The sequence below is a fragment of the Natator depressus genome, chromosome 6 (assembly GCF_965152275.1).
Source record: "Natator depressus isolate rNatDep1 chromosome 6, rNatDep2.hap1, whole genome shotgun sequence".
Taxonomy (NCBI): domain Eukaryota; kingdom Metazoa; phylum Chordata; order Testudines; family Cheloniidae; genus Natator; species Natator depressus.
In genome coordinates, this window is record NC_134239.1 from 701,806 (window position 1) to 723,664 (window position 21,859).

The 21,859-nt window shown below is 50.8% G+C and overlaps 1 protein-coding gene across 2 annotated transcripts in view; it reads left to right on the forward strand.

The window, feature by feature from the left end:
* Window positions 1-21,207, forward strand: part of SGF29 (SAGA complex associated factor 29) — a 30,643-nt gene extending 9,436 nt beyond the window's left edge. For both annotated transcript variants that reach the window (XM_074956715.1, XM_074956716.1), the window contains exons 4-10: window positions 18,220-18,292; window positions 18,376-18,440; window positions 18,854-18,983; window positions 19,070-19,216; window positions 20,007-20,042; window positions 20,144-20,306; window positions 21,058-21,207. In XM_074956715.1, coding sequence (XP_074812816.1) covers window positions 18,220-18,292; window positions 18,376-18,440; window positions 18,854-18,983; window positions 19,070-19,216; window positions 20,007-20,042; window positions 20,144-20,306; window positions 21,058-21,174 — 731 coding nt within the window. In that variant the 3' untranslated portion in view covers window positions 21,175-21,207. The remainder of the gene's footprint in view (window positions 1-18,219; window positions 18,293-18,375; window positions 18,441-18,853; window positions 18,984-19,069; window positions 19,217-20,006; window positions 20,043-20,143; window positions 20,307-21,057) is intronic.
* The last annotated feature ends 652 nt before the right edge of the window (window positions 21,208-21,859 follow it).

Sequence of the window (21,859 nt, forward strand, 5' to 3'; positions counted from 1 at the left end):
TGTGGTTGTTCTCCTGTCTGTGCAATATCTTGTGAATGCGAATGTAACATAGGCTGAACCAGCAATTTTCTTATGGTCCTATTCATGCCTGAGGTTACAGGCGTTACACTGTGGTACAATCGTGGTTTAAGCTTCAAGTAGTTTACAGTCCATACAGGTACATAGTCCACAAAATCACAACTTTTAATCTTGGCAATATTGCAAAAACATCTATTAACTAAATAAGTCATAAAATGCAATTTGTTATCGTCTACTACTACCATTGGACAATGACTTCTAACGCATACACATCCCCTTCCTGCATATACAACAGCTGACTTCTGTTCAGTGAATGTATCAAACGTACATCTTTGGGTTCCTTTGTCCTTAACATAGAAACATTGATCTTTCTTGTAAATTTTGATCCTCTCACACACATCCCAAATTTTTATGGGCCACACACTGAAACATGTCAGTAGTTTTCCATTGCTGGTTTTATTTATATGCCCAGGACTAGTGACCAGCAGAATACATAACCAGATTTGTTGTTAGCTGGATTCCTACAGGTACCACTGGATATATATCAGTCGTGAGACTGGGGTGCATAGTTATTACATATGCTCATAGAACCATTTGCTCTTTGTTTAGTGTAAAGTTTACCAATTTCCACCACGCCATTAATTGTGTCTCCCCTTCTGTAACATTTTCCCACAACAACTTTTTTATTTCCAAAGGCAAATTTACTCGCATGCCTTCCCAAACCATTTGGATGACCAATTCTTGACTTATTTCCTGGGCCTGTGTACAGGCTAATGCTAAGGACACATTTTCTTGTATTGTTTCCATAGCCCCTTGTCAGGGTTCCCTCCCCACTCTGAACTCTGGGATACAGATGTGGGGACCCTCATGAAAGACCCCCTAGGCTTATTTCTACCAGCTTAGGTTAAAACTTCCCCAAGGCACAAATCCTTTCCTTGTCCTTGGACAGTATTGCTGCCACCATCAAGTGATTTACACAAAAATCCAGGAAAAAGGGCCACTTGGAGTCCCTGTTTCTCCAAAATATTTCCCCAAGCCCCTTCACCCCCCTTTTCTGGGGAGGTTTGAGAATAATATACTAACCAGTTGGTTACAAAGTGAGCACAGACCAAACCCCTGGGTTTTTAGGACACTGAAAATCAATCAGGTTCTTGAAGAATTTTTTGGGGGGGGGGGGGGGAGTAAAAGAATCACAGCTGGAAAATCAGGATGGAAGGTAACTTTACAGGGTAAATGAAAAGATTTCAAACACAGAGGATTCCCCTCTAGGCTCAGCTTCAAAGTTACAAAAAACAGGAATAAAACTCCCTCTTTCATAGGGAAAATTCACAAACTAAAACCAAAGATAAGCTAATGCATTTCCTTGCCTTTACTTACAATTTTTGTAATCTTAGATGCTCATTTCAGGTAGGTTTTTAGGAGATGTTTTTTCCTGCCTGGTCCCTCTAATAAAGAGAGCACAAACAAAACCTCCCCCCTCCCCAGATTTGAAAGTATCTTCTTCCCTTATTGGTCCTTTTGATCAGGTGCCAACCAGGTTATTTGAGCTTCTTAACCCCTTACAGGTAAAGGAGGGATTTTATTCCACCCTTAGCTGTATGGTTATGACACCCCTGGTAAAAGCAATACGTCTTTTTCACTTTGCTGTTGCCACACTGGCCGTATTTTAGAAAATACTTGTTGCCTCATTCCTAATTTGACAAAGATGCACTGATGGGCTTTCCCAGTTCTTATATTTCAGCTGGATCATAACTTTGGTTGCCAATACCTCCATGTTAGTAGCATCCAGTACTCGAACGCCTAATCCAGTTCCACCCAAAGCAGTTTCCAGTACACTTCTTGGGAGTATTTTCTTTAGGCTACTTACCCCTCCTGGCTGCCAAGCAAGTCAAAAAACCTTGAGAAGTTCACACTGAGATAGTGTTAGAGCAGCTCTACCTTCACTGGGCCTTTACTGTACTGCCCCTTATAGTAATCAGGGACGGTGTTGTAATGGCCTTCCTTTCCCTACATCCAACTGTATACAACACCCAGGTGCATTCAGCTGGGCTTACATGCTGGAGGTTGATTATTATTACTGGGTGTGTTTTTCAGCAACCAATGTTTTCACATACCCTCTTTTTCCCTTGGTAATTTCACTTTGGGCTTAAAATTCTTCTGTCCGCCCTTCTGTTCCCACCAGCAGATCACCTCGCACCCCTGTAAACGTGCCATCACCAGCTGTGGATGTTTCCCTGCTAACAGACTGGCCTTCCTTGGCCTCTGCCCTTCTGCAACACCGTTAAAGTGCTCGTTAATCCTTTTCTGCCAAACGCAGTATCCCCCTGTTTTTAACACAATACACAACGCTAGCCACAGGACAGACAGACGCACACAACACAATCTTCATCATAACAGTAGATCTGTGGTATTCTGGGTTGCTTTTCAGCTGGCACCAGCTTTTCCTGAAGTTCTGAAAGACAAAAATAATAATTTTCTACCCCCTTTGGGGGCGGCAGATTATTGCTTAAAATGCCCCTTTCTTTTACAAATCTCCTTTCTGGCTACAGGCAAACCGAGGAACTACCCCCACACTTTCCTGTGTTTTATTCTATGGGCAGGGGGAATTATCCCACTGCTCGGTCATGAAATTCATGAGGGGGTGTACCTCAGTTTCCCTTTTTATACAGCAGACCGGGTCTATAATGTTTCCCTGCTGTGCCAAGCTTTATGTATGTATTCACAAGTAATAGCTGAGAAACATTGTTAGCATAAAGCTTTTTAACACGAGGTGTGTTCCCAATAACCATTTCTAGCATGTTTACAGGCTGAACTTGCATAACATGATATTAGCCATATCCGTTTTTACATACGGTGTAACTGGTTCTTTTGTGCTCACGGAGTTTTCATGGACCCTTATTAAAGGGACAGTCTGATTATTCAGAGCCACCTTAAGGCTCAGTGTTCCTAACTTTGCTGCTGTGTGCACCTCACCCCTGCTGGTGCTCCAGAGGGGCACTCTTCTCATTTCATTCCTGCAGCGCTTAGCTGCTATTTTGTTACCAAACAAACAAAGCAGATCCAGAATCTCTTCCCCATTCTCCTGGTTCTGGCTGCCCCTGCCACATCCTCTGGTCCTTATTTAAAGCGATATTAAACTTTATAAAGCATAGAAATACCCAAAGGATTAAATGCTAAATACCAAAGCCAAACCACACTAGTGTGTCTGGCAAAAGTGTCTGTCAGTTTTGCAGCTTTGAATGAGAGATTCAAATGGATTTTTAGTGGCATTGTTTAAAAAAAACAAAACCAATTCCATCTTAAACCTACAAAACCCGGGTTTACAAACCAGGAGTGTCGGTTTAGGTCTATTTATACACACACACTCTCTCTTTTTCTTAACATCCCTTGCACTGCTTCAGTTATTGTTTCACAGCTGTACACAGATTACGTTCCCTTTTAGACGTTTGGAGGCAGTTAAGTTTCAATGGAAACCCCTTATGTTCTTTTAGTGATTATGACTAAATTGTTCATAGTCAAATAATTGAAATCAGATTGTTGCTCTGCCTGCCGTAGTTATTTACAATGGATTGTTTACAGACCAATCCCCTGGGAAAAGGGCCCGTTTTCCTTCAGAATGGCTGCAAAGAAACCAAGAATTCTCTTCCTGTAATACTTTCCCTCTTTAACATTTCCACAAAGTTCAACTGCTTAATTCTTCCCCCTCCCCCCCACAACTCTGTAGTGTGAACTTCTAACTCTGTCCTTAAATCACTTATCTCCCAAAGTGACACCTGCATCAGCCCAGTTATCACCATTCCACGGATTATCCCTGTACGGTGCCAGCATGTGCTCCTTCCCTTACTCCTGACACTATGCCCAGAACTTTTTCCAATCTCTGTCGGTTGCTTGCCTGCTTGTCTGGACCCGATCCTGCTGTCCTCACAGAACCATCCCTCCCCATGGGCACGGGCCTCATCCCACTACCCATTTAGCAAGGAGGGTGGCTCCTCAACTAGCCCCCAGCCCTCCTGGTCCCTTTTCTTCCTTCCCTTTCTCTCTTGTTCTGGGGAGGTCATTCTGCCAGGAAGGCACAGGTACTCTGCTGTTATTTATTGTGTTAGACTCATATCAGCTCAGTCCAAAAGACCTTCGACTGCCTGCATTCTCCACCAAATCTGTTCCCCACACACTCCAGGGCACCCCACCTTTACCCTTATGTGGGCTCAAGGCGTAACCCGGTTAATTTAGGCACCCCTACCCTTTCCCAGTTCCTGGGGCTCCAGGTGAAAGGCACCCACCTTTACCCCATTCCTAGGGCTCAGGGGGTAACCTTCTGCGGGTTTGTGGGGCCTTTTACCAGTGAAAGAGCCTTACATAGTAATATCTTTATCCTCTGTTTATTAACAGTTACCAAAACAGAATGTACACACGGAGCATACAGTGCGCCCCACTCCCTGGGGTTCGTTCCAGAGAACTTCCCTTTGGGTCCTAGTTTGTACAGCAAAACTTTGGGTCCTGCTTAGCTGTGCCGTAAACTGAAGTGCTACAAAGCAGTCTTTTTCACCCATCCTAGCCCATTATGAAACAATTCTTTACCCAGTCAGACCCCCCCACCTTAGCTGATTTAAATCTTGCAGAATTAGTTACATCACAGACAGAAACAATCAAAGAACCAGACAGAAACCCTACAGAAAAACAATAGAGAAGTGGCAAAAGAATAGAAGGAGAGATTTCACACTCACAGCTGTTGAGAAGTGGTTCCTTGCCAGACAGAACGCTGTCCAACCAAGTTTTCTTTAACCGTCTTAAGCTCTGTTTCTTTATCATAGAATCATAGAATATCAGGGTTGGAAGGGACCTCAGGAGGTCATCTAGTCCAACCCCCTGCTCAAAGCAGGACCAATCCCCAATTAAATCATCCCAGCCAGGGCTTTGTCAAGCCTGACCTTAAAAACTTCTAAGGAAGGAGATTCTACCACCTCCCTAGGTAGCGCATTCCAGTGTTTCACCACCCTCCTAGTGAAAAAGTTTTTCCTAATATCCAACCTAAACCTCCCCCACTGCAACTTGAGACCATTACTCCTTGTCCTGTCCTCTTCTACCATTGAGAACAGTCTAGAGCCATCCTCTTTGGAACCCCCTTTCAGGTAGTTGAAAGCAGCTATCAAATCCCCCCTCATTCTTCTCTTCTGCAGACTAAACAATCCCAGTTCCCTCAGCCTCTCCTCATAAGTCATGTGTTCCAGACCCCTAATCATTTTTGTTGCCCTTCGCTGGACTCTCTCCAATTTCTCCACATCCTTCTTTGTAGTGTGGGGCCCAAAACTGGACACAGTACTCCAGATGAGGCCTCACCAATGTCGAATAGAGGGGAACGATCAGGTCCTTCGATCTGCTCGCTATGCCCCTACTTATACATCCCAAAATGCCATTGGCCTTCTTGGCAACAAGGGCACACTGCTGACTCATATCCAGCTTCTCGTCCACTGTCACCCCTAGGTCCTTTTCCGCAGAACTGCTGCCTAGCCATTCGGTCCCTAGTCTGTGGCTGTGCATTGGGTTCTTCCGTCCTAAGTGCAGGACCCTGCACTTATCCTTATTGAACCTCATCAGATTTCTTTTGGCCCAATCCTCCAATTTGTCTAGGTCCCTCTGTATCCTATCCTTACCCTCCAGCCTATCTACCACTCCTCCCAGTTTAGTATCATCCGCAAACTTGCTGAGAGTGCAATCCACACCATCCTCCAGATCATTTATGAAGATATTGAACAAAACCGGCCCCAGGACCGACCCCTGGGGCACTCCACTTGACACCGGCTGCCAACTAGACATGGAGCCATTGATCACTACCCGTTGAGCCCGACAATCTAGCCAACTTTCTACCCACCTTATAGTGCATTCATCCGGCCCATACTTCTTTAACTTGCTGACAAGAATACTGTGGGAGACCGTGTCAAAAGCTTTGCTAAAGTCAAGAAACAATACATCCACTGCTTTCCCTTCATCCACAGAACCAGTAATCTCATCATAGAAGGCGATTAGATTAGTCAGGCATGACCTACCCTTGGTGAATCCATGCTGACTGTTCCTGATCACTTTCCTCTCGTGTAAGTGCTTCAGGATTGATTCTTTGAGGACCTGCTCCTGGTGATGCTGAGCGCTGTTAGGACAGGAGCCTTCTGAGCAGCCCCATATGACCTTGTTTTAATGTAGTTTAGAGGGGATGTGACTTTCCTCCTCTTAGTTTGTGGCTGCTGCTGCTTACTAAAGAAAAACGCCTCAGCCCTGACAGTCCGGCTTACCCTGCTGGGATGGGGGCAGGGCCCTAGCACTCTGATGGAGCCCCCTGTTTGGTCAGTTACACCTGGCCGCTCGGAGAATCCCTGCCTGTGGTATATCAAAGGGGCCAGCATCTCCTGCTTTTGAGTTGGGCGCAAACCATCCCAGATCTCCGCGCTCTCCAGAGTAGTCTCCTCCTTACCCCCACTGGCCAGATCCATTAAAGGGGCAGTAAAGGCTCCCTCACCAGTCCAGCAAGTCAGGTTCTTCCCCATCTGCCTTTCATCCCATTGCCAGGTGCTGTTTGCACAGCTTTCCTGCTGTGGGGTGTCCTTGCATCATGTGACCTCATTCACTCTCTCTATCGCCTCGAAAGGTCACTCCCAGGAATCCTGTATCTCATTCTTCCTCCCTGGAATAAACACGAGCACCACGTGGCCTGGAGGCAGCCTGCCTGTCAGGCCACACTCTCTGGGACGCCTGGCTCTACCAGGTCCTTCATAGCCTTCATGTTCTCTTGAAAAGGCGTGACTGGCTTCTCACGGACCTTCCTGTCTCCTCCGTGCTACCTTCCCACGAGCCTCCCATGAAACGTCGAGGTCCCCTTGTCTTTGTCCCATAAAAGAGATTTTCCCGCTGTCTGGAGTGACTCTCAGCTGCGAGTGCCCATCTCCGGTCAGACTGTCGGAAAACAGGGCAGGCCCCCCAAGCTGGGGGTGTGGTTCTGTCATTAGATTTCACCCAGCCATGGACAACTGTGCACCCCTGGATCACTACCATGACCATGGAGCCATGGACGGTCCCCTTAGGGACATCTTACCACCCAGACGCGCTGGACTTGGTGATGCTGGTCGCTATACCAATATCAGAACACGTTAGCTCACTCGCAGCCCCAAAGGGTCAGTCACTCACCCCAGCAGATACTCTCGATCTCACACCAGAGACAACGCTGGCAGCCGATTTCTCTACTAAACTAACTAAGGGTTTATTGGCCCAGAAAAGGAAATGAGCGATTGAGAGGTTAAGGCAGATAAAATACACTAATAGGTGAGCCCAGGTTTGTAAGTCCAAAGTGGTAGCAAAGATGGGGTGGCCTGGGACTTTTCCCATGAGTCTCTCAGGGTTACCCAGACTAACTTTGGGGAGCTGTGTCTTGCATGTGGAAGGCTTCCCTGTGAGTGGCCAAACAATTGGGAGATGAAGGATCTTTCCTTGAATCCTCTTTTATGTCGTCTTCACCCAGAAAGCTAGCTGAGAGGTTCTGTACCCACGTGGGCTTTCCTTTGCTGGCGGTGCGTGAGGAATGCAGACTGAGCCTGTGAATTCCCATCGAGAACTCGATGGCCCTTGCTTTGCAGTTAGCAACCTTCTTCGTTTACATTTCCAAGGGTCCAGTTGCGTTTGGTGGGAAAACGTCATTATCGGGCTAGGCCCTGTGTAAATGGAAATGGAATAGCCCCCAACGATCCTGCCTTAGTTTTCATGAAGTTCACCCGTCAAGTACACTGGCATCTCAGTACTAACACACGCGTGGGATGTAGGGTTAATTAAGTACAGGGGTATCCATAATGTAACGGATAGCAATCGACAGGTGACAGATACATGGAGACAAGAGCGTTCACGTTCCCTTTGCACTAAATGAACGTTGAGTGAATTAGTTCACATAGCATTTGTTTGGTGTTCACACACAAGTGGATTGACCTATTGACCTGACCTGGCCTGTCAGCACATCAGACACATCTCACGGTTTCCCCATTCTCGATAAGGCATCTTCAACCATATTCTCCTTTCCCTGGATATGAATTATGTCCCTGTCAAATTCCTGTCTTGCTAGACTCCAACAACGTCATCTTGAATTGGTCCCCTAGGCTGGTGCAGCCCTGTCAAAGCAATGTGAGTGCTTCAAAGAGGACATATTTTACTCTGTGAGCAGCCAGGTGGCAGCCTAGCACTCCTCCACGATCACACAGCATAGCTTTGCTGAGTGGAGGGTCAGCTTTTTGCTTTAGTAGTGAGTGGGGTGCCTGTTACCCCCTCCCGTCTGGCACTAGCACTGCCCCTAACCCAGGGTTCACAGCGTCAGTGCACAGTGCGAAGAGTTTCCTGAATTCCAGGCTGACCAAAAAAGCCTCTGTTGTCTTGTGGAACCTTTTTCACCGGGCTCCAGCCATGCCACCCGGTCTGGCTTCCCCTCTTTTGTAAGGTCTGCCAGGGAGGCCACAGTGTCATAGCTGGCCAGACCCACACAGGATTGGACTTGGTTCGAGGGGCAGCCCACCTCCACATCGCCTCTACCTGTAGAGGATCGGGGCGAACCAACCCACTGCCCAGCCTGTGTCCCAGGTGGGACACCTTTACAGCCCCCAGCTTGCACTTGGAGACACAGGCACTGAGTTTTCAAAGTGCCAGGGGCTGTTCGACCCCAGGCCCCACCCCTGCTCCGCCTCTTCCCACTCCACCCCCGCCCTACCTCTTTCCCCCCCTCCCCACCTCTTCCTGCCAAGTTCTGCCCCCTCCCCTGAGCGCGCTATATCCTCACTCCTCGCCCCTCCCTCCCAGCCTCCTGCATGTAGCGAAACAATTGTTTGCGGTGGGGGGGAGGTGCTGAGAGGGAGGGGGAGGTGCTGATCCATGAGGTCTGCTGGTGGGCGGGAAGCCTGAAGGGAGCTGCCGGTGGGTGCTTAGCACCCACTGTTTTTTCCCCATGGGTGCTCCAGCACCGGAGCGTCCACGGAGTCGGCGCCTAGCTCGGAGACCTTGACAGAAAGGTTGGCTTCCCTCGGCCTGTGTGACACATGATTCAAGTGGTCGTGCCAGGAGCCACTGAAAATAGCCAAGTCATCTATATGGGCCAAGGCAAGTGCGTGTACCCCTGCAGCACCTCGCTGACAAGCCGCTGAAAGGCAGCCCCGAATGTATTAATCCAAAAGCCATAATCTTAAACTCGTAGAGTCCAGATGCTACTAGAAAAACAGATTTTTCCTGGGCATCAGCATCTAAGGGAATCTACCAATACCTTCGAGTCAAATCCAGTGTGTTTATAAACTTTGCACCCCAGGAGGTCCCTTAGCTCCTCTGTTCAGGGTGTGGGTATGGATCAGGCCGGGTGATCACATTCAGTTTCCTAAAAAGAACAGGAGGACTTGTGGCACTTTAGAGACTGCCAAATTTATTTGAGCATAAGCTTTCGTGAGCTACAGCTACAGCTCACTTCCTCATGTAGCTCACGAAAGCTTATGCGCAAATAAATGTGTTAGTCTCTAAGGTGCCACAAGTCCTCCTTTTCTTTTTGCAAATACAGACTAACACAGCTGCTACTCTGAAACCTGTCATTCAGTTTCCTGTAATCCCCACACACAATCTCACGGTTTAGTCCTTTCTAGGTACCATCACACTAGGAGACGCCTAGGGGCTGTTTGACTTGATTACCTCCCACTTCCAGCCTCTCTCTAAATCTGTGATACACCCACACCTTGAACACTGTGCAGATCTCATCGCTCCCTCTCAAAAAAAGATACATTGGAATTGGAAAAAGTTCAGAAAAGGGCAACAAAAATTATTAAGGGTGTGGAACGGCTGCTGTATGAGGAGACATTAATAAGACTGGGACTGTTCAGCTTGGAAAAGAGACTACTAAGGGGGGATATGGTAGAAGGCTATAAAATCATGACGAGTGTGGAGAAAGTAGATAAGGAAGTGTTATTTACTCCTTCTCATAACACAAGAACTAGGGGTCACCAAATGAAATTAATAGGCAGGAGGTTTACAACAAACACAAGGCCGTATTTCTTCACCCAATGCACAATCAACCTGTGGAACTCTTTGCCGGAGGATATTGTGAAGCCAAGACTATAACAGGCTTCAAAAAAGAACTAGATAAGTTCATGGAGGACAGGTCCTTCAGTGGCTGTTAGCCAGGCTGGGCAGGGAGGGTGTCCCTAGCTTCTGTTTGCCAGAAGCTGGCAATGGGCACGGGGGATGGACCACTTGATGATTCCCTGTTCTGTTCAGTCCCTCTGGGGCACCTGGCATTGGCCACTGTCAGAAGACAAGATACTGGGGTAGATGGACCTTTGGTCTGACCCAGTCTGGCCGTTCTTATGTTCTTAAGAAACAGGAGCAAAACGTGCCAGTTGTTCTCCTGCCTGGAAACATACATTCTTTGCATAGCTTTCAAAATTCCATTAAATCCTTCCACAAGCCCCTTCGTTTCGGGGTGGAAGGGAGCAGCCTTTATATGCTAAAGACAACAGACAAAAAGTTTGCACCATGGCCTATCAGGAATGCTCTGGGAAAATCTGCTCTGCTGAAAATGGTAAATAAAGCTGTAGCCCCAGTTTCAGCTTCACTCTTAGACACTTCAGTGGCTTTGGGATACCTGGTGGCAAAATCCACCACACCAAGCATATATTTCTTTCCCCCCCTGGAAGGTGTAGTGAGAGATCTCACAATATCGACAGACATTCTGGGAAACCCCCTCTTAATAATGGGCGAAAGCTGCAGTGGTCCCTTTAAACCCTTATGCTTCTGACACAAATCACAGCTTTTGCAATAATCTGCCACTGTCTGAAACATAGGAGGCCAGTAGAAATTCCTTAGCCTGTCACAGGTTTTCTCCACTCCTAACTGTCCCACAAATGGGCCATCAAGGGCTACCTGAAGCAATTCTCTCTTGTGTCATTCCAGTACAACTGTTTGCTTGCAGATTTCACCAGGATGCCTTTTCTTCCCTGTAGGAGCTTCCCTAAACAACAAATCTTCTTGCATAAGAAATCTCCCCCTTCCTTCCCCGGCTGGGGTGCCACTCTGAGCTGCAGCCTGCTCTTGTTCCAAAGGAGGATCAGATTGCTGAGCAGATACAAAATCTTTTTGTTTTTCACTTATTCCCAGAGCAGATTCTGGCACAACACAAGAATTTTCAAATCCCACCTCAGTTGGCAAGCTTCTGTTCTCAACAGACAAAGGCTTGAAGGTACTTCCCTCCCCTTGCCAGCCTTCCCTGCTGCCCGCAGACAAAGCAGGTCTATCCAACCCACACTTGACTTGGGAACTGGTTATAACATTCACCTGCTTACAGTGTTATTACCTATTAAAATATCAGCTGGCAGCAAATTCCTAATGCCAACCACATCAACACCCTTAAACCCTTCCCCCTCGAGGTGGACTTTAGCCGGAGGCCCGGTCACAGAAAATTCAGCCAAAGCCAAAATATTCAGACTTTTGCCTCGCTGTCTGTCCTCCTCTCTCACAAAACTTTCCTTATCCAAAGTAACTTGGGAGGTCATGTCCCGCCACCCGGCACACTCAATGCCATTCACTTTCACACTCTTAATAAACTCCTTGCTACCGTCCCCAGACTCAGTCCCAATACAGGTTATGGGGCTGTTCTCCTCCTCCACAACTTCCTCTGGGATCCCAGGGGCAGCATTAGCGCTCACAGTGGGAGCACTGGCGTGTAAGATGGGAATTGTGGGTGCAGGTTGTGGGCAATTTGGTTTTCTGTGACCAAGAGCCCCACACTGTTGGCAGAGCCTGCCTTCCCTTAGTGTAAGAGGTTTTTTAACAAAGTTGGAGTTAGGTTTCCCCTAGACCCCTCATCCCTTTTAACCTGGGGAGCAGAGGAGTAACCCTTCCCCTGAGCCCTTGACTCAACTTACTCATCACCAGGCTCTGCTGCCTCCAGAGTGGTGGAAGGTTTTTGTCACAGGCGGCTGCCACTTTTATAGCTCGTCCATGACTACCCGCAATACCTGCTCTTGTGCCCTCGAATCAAGCAGCTTGTCATGGTGCCATCCGCCCCTGCCCCAGTTATCCATATTGCCACAAAGCTACGCAGCTTACGCCCTCGCGCCACTTGAGCGATACTCTCAGACGTTTTAAGATTTCTAAACGTCGAGCGATAGGACTCCGGGGCGATCTTGTACAGTTTCTTTAAACTTCCTGTATATCATAGCATCATCCACCTCCATTTCATTAAAGACTTGCCCGGCTTTTCCAGCCAGTTTGGGTAAGAGGATTGGCATCCATTTATGCCCAGAAATCTTATGGCTATCACATAGTCTCTCAAAGGTGGATACAAATTCCTCAGTGCCGTCAGACTCACGATAAACGGGGCAGGCTTTCTCCCTCTCCCTGCTGTTGAGAGGGGATGGTACCCATTGGCGGAAGCTGTTCCTTTCACTTGTCCAGAATTTCCAGCTGCAGCCCATGCACATTGTTCTCAGATTCCAGCTGCTCCATTCGCATCCGGTGGGCTCTTTCCTCAGTTTCCTCCTCCTCCTTGATCTGGAGTTCCACCATTGTTTCTTGGGGGAGGGGGCTGAGACCCTGCTCTTTGCTCAAATTCCATGAGCAAAGCTGACAGTCCTGATCTGAGTTTTTCTTCTTAAAGGAAGAACACAACTGCTCAAGATCTTTTCTGTCAAGATCCTCGTATGACTGTGATTCACCCATTGTGACTAATCCTTAACCCTTAAAACTCCCAATATCAAATGTGCATTTTACCTAGCGCTGGGTTCTGAGCTTTAAGCGTGGATGTCACTCTTGCCAACTACGCCAATTGTCCCGCTGGCTGGAGTGGCTCACAGCTGCGAGTGCCAATCTCCAGTCAGAAAACAGGGCAGGCCCCCCAAGCTGGGGGTGTGGTTCTGTCATTAGATTTCACCCAGCCATGGACAACTGTGCACCCCTGGATCACTACCATGACCATGGAGCCATGGACGGTCCCCTTAGGGACATCTTACCACCCAGACGCGCTGGACTTGGTGATGCTGGTCGCTATACCAATATCAGAACACGTTAGCTCACTCGCAGCCCCAAAGGGTCAGTCACTCACCCCAGCGGATACTCTCGATCTCACACCAGAGACAACGCTGGCAGCCGATTTCTCTACTAAACTAACTAAGGGTTTATTGGCTCAGAAAAGGAAATGAGCGATTGAGAGGTTAAGGCAGATAAAATACACTAATAGGTGAGCCCAGGTTTGTAAGTCCAAAGTGGTAGCAAAGATGGGGTGGCCTGGGACTTTTCCCATGAGTCTCTCAGGGTTACCCAGACTAACTTTGGGGAGCTGTGTCTTGCATGTGGAAGGCTTCCCTGTGAGTGGCCAAACAATTGGGAGATGAAGGATCTTTCCTTGAATCCTCTTTTATGTCGTCTTCACCCAGAAAGCTAGCTGAGAGGTTCTGTACCCACGTGGGCCTTCCTTTGCTGGCGGTGCGTGAGGAATGCAGACTGAGCCTGTGAATTCCCATCGAGAACTCGATGGCCCTTGCTTTGCAGTTAGCAACCTTCTTCGTTTACATTTCCAAGGGTCCAGTTGCGTTTGGTGGGAAAACGTCATTATCGGGCTAGGCCCTGTGTAAATGGAAATGGAATAGCCCCCAACGATCCTGCCTTAGTTTTCATGAAGTTCACCCGTCAAGTACACTGGCATCTCAGTACTAACACACGCGTGGGATGTAGGGTTAATTAAGTACAGGGGTATCCATAATGTAACGGATAGCAATCGACAGGTGACAGATACATGGAGACAAGAGCGTTCACGTTCCCTTTGCACTAAATGAACGTTGAGTGAATTAGTTCACATAGCATTTGTTTGGTGTTCACACACAAGTGGATTGACCTATTGACCTGACCTGGCCTGTCAGCATCACCGAGATAAAAGGGGGCAAAGCCCGTAGACTCTGGGGGGACACTCCTGTACCCAGATAACAAATCAGGGAGCAACACCCCAATCATTCTCTCAAGCTGTAACATACAGCCCCCACATAGACTTCAGTGCCCCATGGAATCTTTCTACCAAACGGTTAGTCACTGGGCGATGGGGGGCAGCTTTCACATCCCTCACTCGGCTCAACACCCGTCACTTTTTGAAAACTTCGGACATGAAATTTGCACCCCGGTCCAACAAGATTTCCCTGGGGAAACCAACTCGGCTAAAAATGGTGAATCGGGCAGTAGCCACAGTTTCAGCTTCTATATCAGACAGAACTGGGGCTTCCGGGTCCCTGGTGGCAGCACCCACCACTCCCAGTCTGTTTCTTTCCATTCCTGGGAGGCCTGGGTAGGGGTCCCACAATGTCCGCAGACCTTCTGGCAAACACCTCCTTTTAGCGGTAGGCAGCGGCTGCAGAGGTGCCACGCAGGGTCTGTAACCGCTGACGCTTCTGACACGACCCGTACCGTGATTTTCAGGCTCAGACACAAGGCCAGGAGCCTCATTTGAGCCTCTCACGGGTTCTCTCCACGCTCCGTGTCCAGCACAGGGGCAGTCATGAGCCACGTGTAGCAACTCAGGCCTGCCCTTCGCCGGCCCGACACCTGCTTGCAAACCTTAGCAGGGTGCCTCTTTTTCCCTACACACAACAAACCATGAAAAGCCCTCCCCTCCCCTTCCCCAACGGAGGCGATATTCTGAGCCATCTTCCTCTCCCTGGATGAGCCTCCATAAACTCCCTTGGAGTCTCGCTCGGTTAAGATCCGACTCTGGCAAAGCAACGGACTCTCCAAACCCTCCTCTGGGGACAAACGATTACGTTCTGCTGGCAAAGGCCTGAGGGCGTTTCTCTCCCCGCAGCCTTCCCTGCTGGCCACAGATAAGCCAGTCGAGGCAGAGCCAGACTCCTGGCTGTGAGTTCTGATATTAACCTGCTTAGACGTGGCTCCAATATCCTTACCTAACAAACACGAGTGGGAAGCAGATTCCTAATGCCCAGAATAATACCCCTTGAAAGTCCTCGCGCCCCAGGTAAACTGTGGCCAGAGGTACAGATACAAAGAATTTGGCCAGAGCTAATATTTGTAAGCTTTTACCTATATTTCTCCCTTCCCAAACTTTCTTTGACCAAAGTGATTTGGGGTGCGGTATCCCTCCAGCCCTTACAATATGTGCCATTTATCATAGCCCTCTTCATCAATTCTTCACTACCCCTCCCGGCTTGTTCTAGACACATGTAATGACTGCTTCTTGGAGCAGCTAGTCCTGGAACCCCCAAGAGGAGAGGCAATTCTTAATTTAGTGCTAAGTGGAGCACAGGATCTGGTCCAATAGAGATGAACCGCACGGCAGTAGGGATCAACGTGTAATTACATTTAATATTCTTTGGGGTGGGAGGTGGGAATACAAAAGAAGCCCACCACAGTAGCATTTAACTTATAAAAGGAGAACTACACAGAATGAAGAAGTTACATGGAAATTAAAAGGAACAGTCACAGGAGTGAAATGCCGGCAAGCTGCGTGGAAACATTTTAAACACACCATAATAGAGGCACAAATTAAATGTGTACCTCAAATTTAAAAAGATCAACAGACCAAAAACTACCACCATGACTAAACAATGGAATAAAAGAAGCAGTTAGAGCAAAAAGGCATCCTTTAAAAATTAGAAGTTAGAGCCTACTGAGGAAAATGGAAAGGAGCAGAAACTTTGGCAAGTCAAGATTTTGTATAATTAGGCAGGCAAAAAAAAAAAAGAATTTGAAGAGCGACTAGCAAAAGTCATAAAAACTAAGTCCATCAGAAGCAGGAAGCCTGCCAAACAATCAGTGGAGCCACTGGATGATGGAGGTGCTAAAGGAGCACTCAAGGACGATAAGGCCGTTGCATCTTCTTTGCTGCAGAGGATGTGAGGGAGCTTCCCACACCTGAGCCATTCATTTTAGGTGACAGATCTGAGGAACTGTCCCAGATTGAGGTGTCAGTAGGGAAGGTTTTGGAACAAATGGATAAATTAAACAGTAGTCAGTCACCAGGACCAGATGGTATCACCCAAGGGTTCTGAAGGAACTCAGATGTGCAATTGCAGAACTGCTAACTGTGGTCTGTGACCCATCACTCAGATCAGCCTCTGGACCAGGCGACTGGAGGGCAGCTAATGAAACACTGATTTTTAAGAGGCGATCCCGGCAATCACAGGCCTGTGAGCCTGACTGCCATACCAGGCAAATGGGTTGAAACGCTGGTAAAGAACAGAATTCTCAGACACAGAGATGAACACCATTTGTTGGGAAAGAGTCAACATGGCTTTTGTAAAAGGAACTCAGGCCTCACCAATCTATTAGCATTCTTTGAGGGGGTCAAAAAGTGTGTGGACAAGGGGGACCCAGTGGATATAGCGTACCTGGACTTTCAGAAAGCCTTTGACAAGGTCCCTCATCAAAGGCTCTGAAGCAAAGTGAGCAGTCAAGGGATAAGAGGGGAGGGCCTCTCATGGATCAGTAACTGGTTAAAACACAGGAGAGAAAGGGCAGGAATAAATGCTCAGTCTCCACAGGGGAGAGAGATGAATAGTGGGGTCCCGCAGGGGTCGGTCCTGGGCCCAGCACTGCTCAACATACTCGTAAATGATCTGGGAAAAGGGGTAAACAGGGAGGTGACAAAGTTTACAGATGATTAAAAAGTCACTCAAGATAGGTAAGTCCCAGGCAGACTGCGGAGAGCTACAAAGGGATCTCGCCAAACTGGGTGACTGGGCAACAAAATGGCAGATGAAATTCAATGTTGAAAATGCAAAGTGATGCACATTGGAAAACATCATCTCAACTCTACATATACAATGATGGGGTCTGAATGAGCTGTTACCACTCCAGAAAGAGATCTTGGCGTCAGTGTGGAGAGTTCTCTGCAAACATCCCCTCAGTGCGCAGCGGCCGAGAAAACAGCGCACAGAATGTTGGGAATCTTTAGGAAAGGGATAGATTATAATGTGGAAAATATTATATTGCCTCTCTAAAAATCCATGGTACGCCCACATCTTGAATAATGCGTGCAGTTCTGGTCGCCACCTCTCAAGAAGATATCATGGGAAAACGTACAGAGAAGGGCAACAAAAATGTAGTGATATGGAACAGCTTCCATATGAGGAGAGATTAAAACGACTGCTCTATAAAATCATGGCTGGTGTGGAGAGAGTGAATCAGGAAGTGTTATTTACTCCTTTTCATAACACAAGAACTCGGGGTCACCCAATGACATTAATCGGCAGCAGGTTTAACACAAACACAAGGAAGCATTTCTTCACTCAACGCCCGGACAGCCTGGGGAACTCCGTGCTAGGGGCTGTTGTGAGGGCCAAAACTATAACAGAGTTCAACAAAGAACTAGCTAAGTTCCTGGAGGATGGATCCATCACTGGCTATTAGCCAGGCTGGGCAGGGATGCAGCCCCCTCCTCTGGGTGTCCCTAAACCTCTGACTGCCAGAAGCTGGGAGTGGACGACAGGATGGATCACTCAATGATTCCCTGTTCTGTGCCTTCCCTCTGGGGCCCCTGGCATTGGCAGACAGGACGCTGGGCTAGAGGGACCCTTGGTCTGACCCAGCCTGGTGGTTCTGATCTAGCGCACGAAGAGATCCCCCTGCTCTAGTCGCCTCTGGGCAGTGCTACGATGTGCCCTGTGGCAGGTGGGGGTGCGGATCGTGGGGTTTCCTCAAGTCTGGGGCAGTTTGGTTTTCTCTGGCCAGGAGCCCCCCAGTGGTGGCAGATGTAGGGGCTTTAACCTCTGGGCCCCCTGGGGTTTTATCAGAGTTGGGGTTGGGTTTCCTTCCAATCCCCTCCTCCCTCTTACCCTGGGTGCCTGGGGGGTTTCCCTTCCCCTGCGACTTGCGTCCTCCATGGGCCCTTCATTTAAGGGCAATTTCCGCAGCCTCTAAACCTGTGGATGGTTTTCACCTCACGGCTGCCTTCACCTCCCCTGTAATTACCCATAACAGCTGCTCCTGGCGTCAGACCGGACGGTTATCCACGGTCACCTTCAGCCGCCGCCCCCATTATCCATTTTCTCATCAAACGGCACATTTTATCCACATACGCAACGTGAGGGACATAGTCAAACACCCTGAAGTTTCTGTACGTCAGTCGATAGCTCTTGGGTCTGGTGGGTTAGAGCGGGGGGGCTGAGAGCCAGGACTCCTGGGTTCTAACACCCCCATCTCCTGCAGTCTCCCCGTATTACCGGACCAAGCTTCGTGGACTCTACACAACTGCCAAAGCTGACGCGGAGGCTGAGTGCAAGTGAGTGCCCCCTCCTCCCCGCCCCCTGCAGCTGCCGATGACCCTGCCCCACTGCTCACCCCTGTCTGTCCTCTCACCCTCAGCATCCTACGCAAGGCGTTGGACAAGATTGCGGAGATCAAATCCCTTCTGGAGGAGCGGCGCATTGGTGAGTGTCCCCCTGCCCTGTGCCTTTCCCCCAGAATAGGCCATGGGGTCCAGCCCCACACTGGGGACACTCAGCATTTGGTATGAGCAGGAACTCTCATCATCCCTTGGGGCTTGGACGATGGAATGTCTCTAAGGAGGACAGGAACGCCCATGATCCCCTGGGGCTGGGTGTCTCTGCTTGGGCGTGCTGGGGTCAGGGATCCGGGGCCTGCAGTCTCATAAATGGGGTGAATGGGAGATGTGGGGCGCCCAGGGTGGGTGTGGCAATGTGGGCTGGGTGGCATGTGAACACAGGCTCAGTGTGTCTGCAATGGGGTCAGTGTCTGTGTCCGTGTCCGAGTCCCTGGGGGCAGGAAGGGGTGGCTCCCCCTAGCTCTGTGGGGCTCACTCCACTTTCTCCCCCACCCACAGCCGCCAAGATTGCCGGGCTCTACAACGAGTCAGAGCCACCCCGCAAGACCATGCGCCGGGGCGTCCTCATGACCCTCCTCCAGCAGTCAGCCATGACGCTGCCCCTGTGGATCGGCAAGCCTGGGGACAAGTGAGTGTCGCTGGGGTCGTACAGGGCAGCCCGGGCTGGGATTCTGTCCCCACACCCGAGCTAACCTCACCCTCCTCTCCCCACAGGCCACCCCCACTCTGCGGCGCTATCCCCGCTGCCAGCGATTATGTGGCCAAGCCGGGGGACAAGGTGGCCGCTCGTGTCAAGGCCGTGGACGGGGACGAGCAATGGATCTTGGCCGAAGTGGTGAGCTACAGCCACGCCACCAACAAGTGAGCACCGGGTGTGGGTCCCCTGGGGCCCACCGGAGGGCCGGAGCCAATGGCAATGCCGTGGGAGTCAGCCCCACGCAGCTACAGCCACCTTGGGGCATCCAGCCATAGAGCTGGGCAGCAAGGGGTACCAGACAATCCTGTGTTGACCCCTTGTCTCATGTCTCAAGGGAGCTGGCTCTGGAGCAGGGGGACACAAACATTTCTCTGGCCAATCAAGTGCTGTAATGCTATAGTCACCCAGTCTTTGGGGCATAGAAATGCAGTCTAGGTGCTCAAGGGAGATGGCTCTATGATCCTGCAATCTTTTGGACTTAAGTCCCATTCTCTTGCCACTTCAGAATGGTAACTCTATGGCTCTCTAACCTTAGGGAGGTAGAAACACCTCTCTAGACGCTGCAGGGATGGCATCCCTATGGTTTCCACTGTCTTGGTAGCATAGAAACCCCTTTCCAACTTTGCAGCCGGTGTGACGCTGGTTCTACAACTTCAGAGGAATGGAGGCTCCTCTCTAGCTGCTCGAGGGTGATGGCTCTATGGTACTGGAGTGGTCAAGTCATAGGATAACATGGGAATGCTTATTTAGGGACTTAACGGAGATGGCTCTATGGTATTGCAACTGTAGGGGCATAGAAACTCTCTAGCCACTCCAAGGAGATGGCTCTATGGTTCTCCATTAAGAGCTGCATAGGAATGCCTCTCTAGCCGCTCAGTGGAGATGGCTCTATGGTCCTGCAGCTTTAGGTCCTCCCCTTGCCTATCTCCTCACCGCCGTCTCCTCTCTTTGCAGGTACGAGGTGGATGATATCGATGAAGAAGGCAAAGAGTAAGTGAGAGGAGAGGAACGGAGAGGGGAGGGTGATGGGGATGGGGAGGCTCTCTCGTCCGGAGGGGGGGGTCCCTGTCTCACCCTGTCTCCCCCCCCAGGCGTCACACCCTGAGCCGCCGCCGCATCATCCCGTTGCCCCAGTGGAAGGCGAACCCTGAGACAGACCCCGAGGCGCTGTTCCAGAAGGACCAGCTGGTGTTGGCGCTGTATCCCCAGACCACCTGCTTCTACCGGGCCCTGATCCACGCCCCACCCCAGCGGGTAAGGGGCCCTTCCCCTCTCGGGGGCACTGATGCGAGACTGGCAGGCTCACGGAGGGGGCATGGGATGGGGGCCTTTCCCTGCTAAGGGCTACCCACACCCATCCAGCCCAGGGCGGGGACTGGCTGGCTCAGTGGGGCAGGGAATGGGACGTGGGGCCTATCCCCTGTGGGGGGTACTGGCCCTGATCCAGCCCCAGGGCAGGGACTGGCTGGCTCAGGGCTGCAGGGAATGGGACATGGGGCCTGTCTCCTCCAGGGGGCGCTGGCCCTGATCCAGCCCCAGGGTGGGGACAGGCTGGCTCAGGGGGACGAGAAATGGGACGTGGGGCCTGTCCCCTTTGGGGGGGTGCCGGCTCTGATCCGGCCCGGGGGCAGGGACTGGGACGCGGGGCCTGTCCCCTTTTGGGGGGCACCAGCTCTGATCCGGCCCCAGGGCGGGGACTGGCTGGCTCAGGGGGGCAGGGAATGGGACTCGAGGCCTGTACCCTCTGGGGGCGCCGGCTCCCATCCAGCCCCAGGGTGGGGACCTGCTGGCTCAGGGGGGCGGGGACTGGGACACGGGGCCTGTCCCCTTTGGGGGGGCGCCAGCTCTGATCTGGCCCCGGGGCAGGGACGGGCTGGCTCAGGGGGGTCAGGGACTGGGACTTGGGGCCTGTCCCCTGTGGGGGGTGCCGGCTCCCACCCTCCCCAAGGCGAGGGGTGGCTGGGGTGGGGAAGAGCTCCAGCCCCCTCACGCTGCCTCTCTCCAGCCCCAGGACGATTACTCGGTGCTCTTCGAGGACACGTCCTACGCGGACGGCTACTCCCCGCCCCTCAACGTGGCCCAGAGATACGTGGTGGCCTGTAAGGAGACCAAGAAGAAGTGAGGCGGTGGGAGCGGAGCTTGGGGGGGCCGTGAATGTAATTAAAGGCTTCTCTGCCCCCCCCCCCCCCCATTGCACTCTGCTGTGGTTCATGCCGGGGCCGAGGGAACCGTGCCCCACGGAGTCCGGGCAAGTCAGCATGTTCCAGCAGAGCCTCCGGGCCCGGCGGTTCAGAGCCCCGGTGCCCCCGGGCCCGGCCGTTCAGGGGCCCGGCCGTTCAGTTATGAAAGTAAAAACGTTCCGTGAGCCCCAGCCCATCTTTCATTACAAATTAAGCCCTGGGTATTTCCCACCCCCAGGCCAGTCTGGAGAGCTGGGACCCGCCTGGTACCAGCCCCCCATGTGGTCAATGTGCCCTCGAGTGGGTGCCAGCCTGTGCCCCTGAGTGGGTGCCAGCCTGTGCCCCCGTCTCCTGGCAGACCGGGCCAGGCCTTTCGTCTCGTTTCCTACCCACGGCGTTGGGTTAACGCCAGGTCACCCCACATGCCCTATATCAGGGTCTTGGCCTCCTTGGGCCCTGCCCCAGCCCCCATTGTGTCCAGTCCTTCGGCACCGGGCAGTGCCAGGTCCCGGCAGAGACATCGCTCTCCAGTACCTCCCTGCAGCCGCCCCACGGGACCCACCCGGGCCCAGCTGGGCAGGTCAAGGTGAGGGGCAGGGTGCAGGTGTGTCCCTGCGCCCCTGGCTG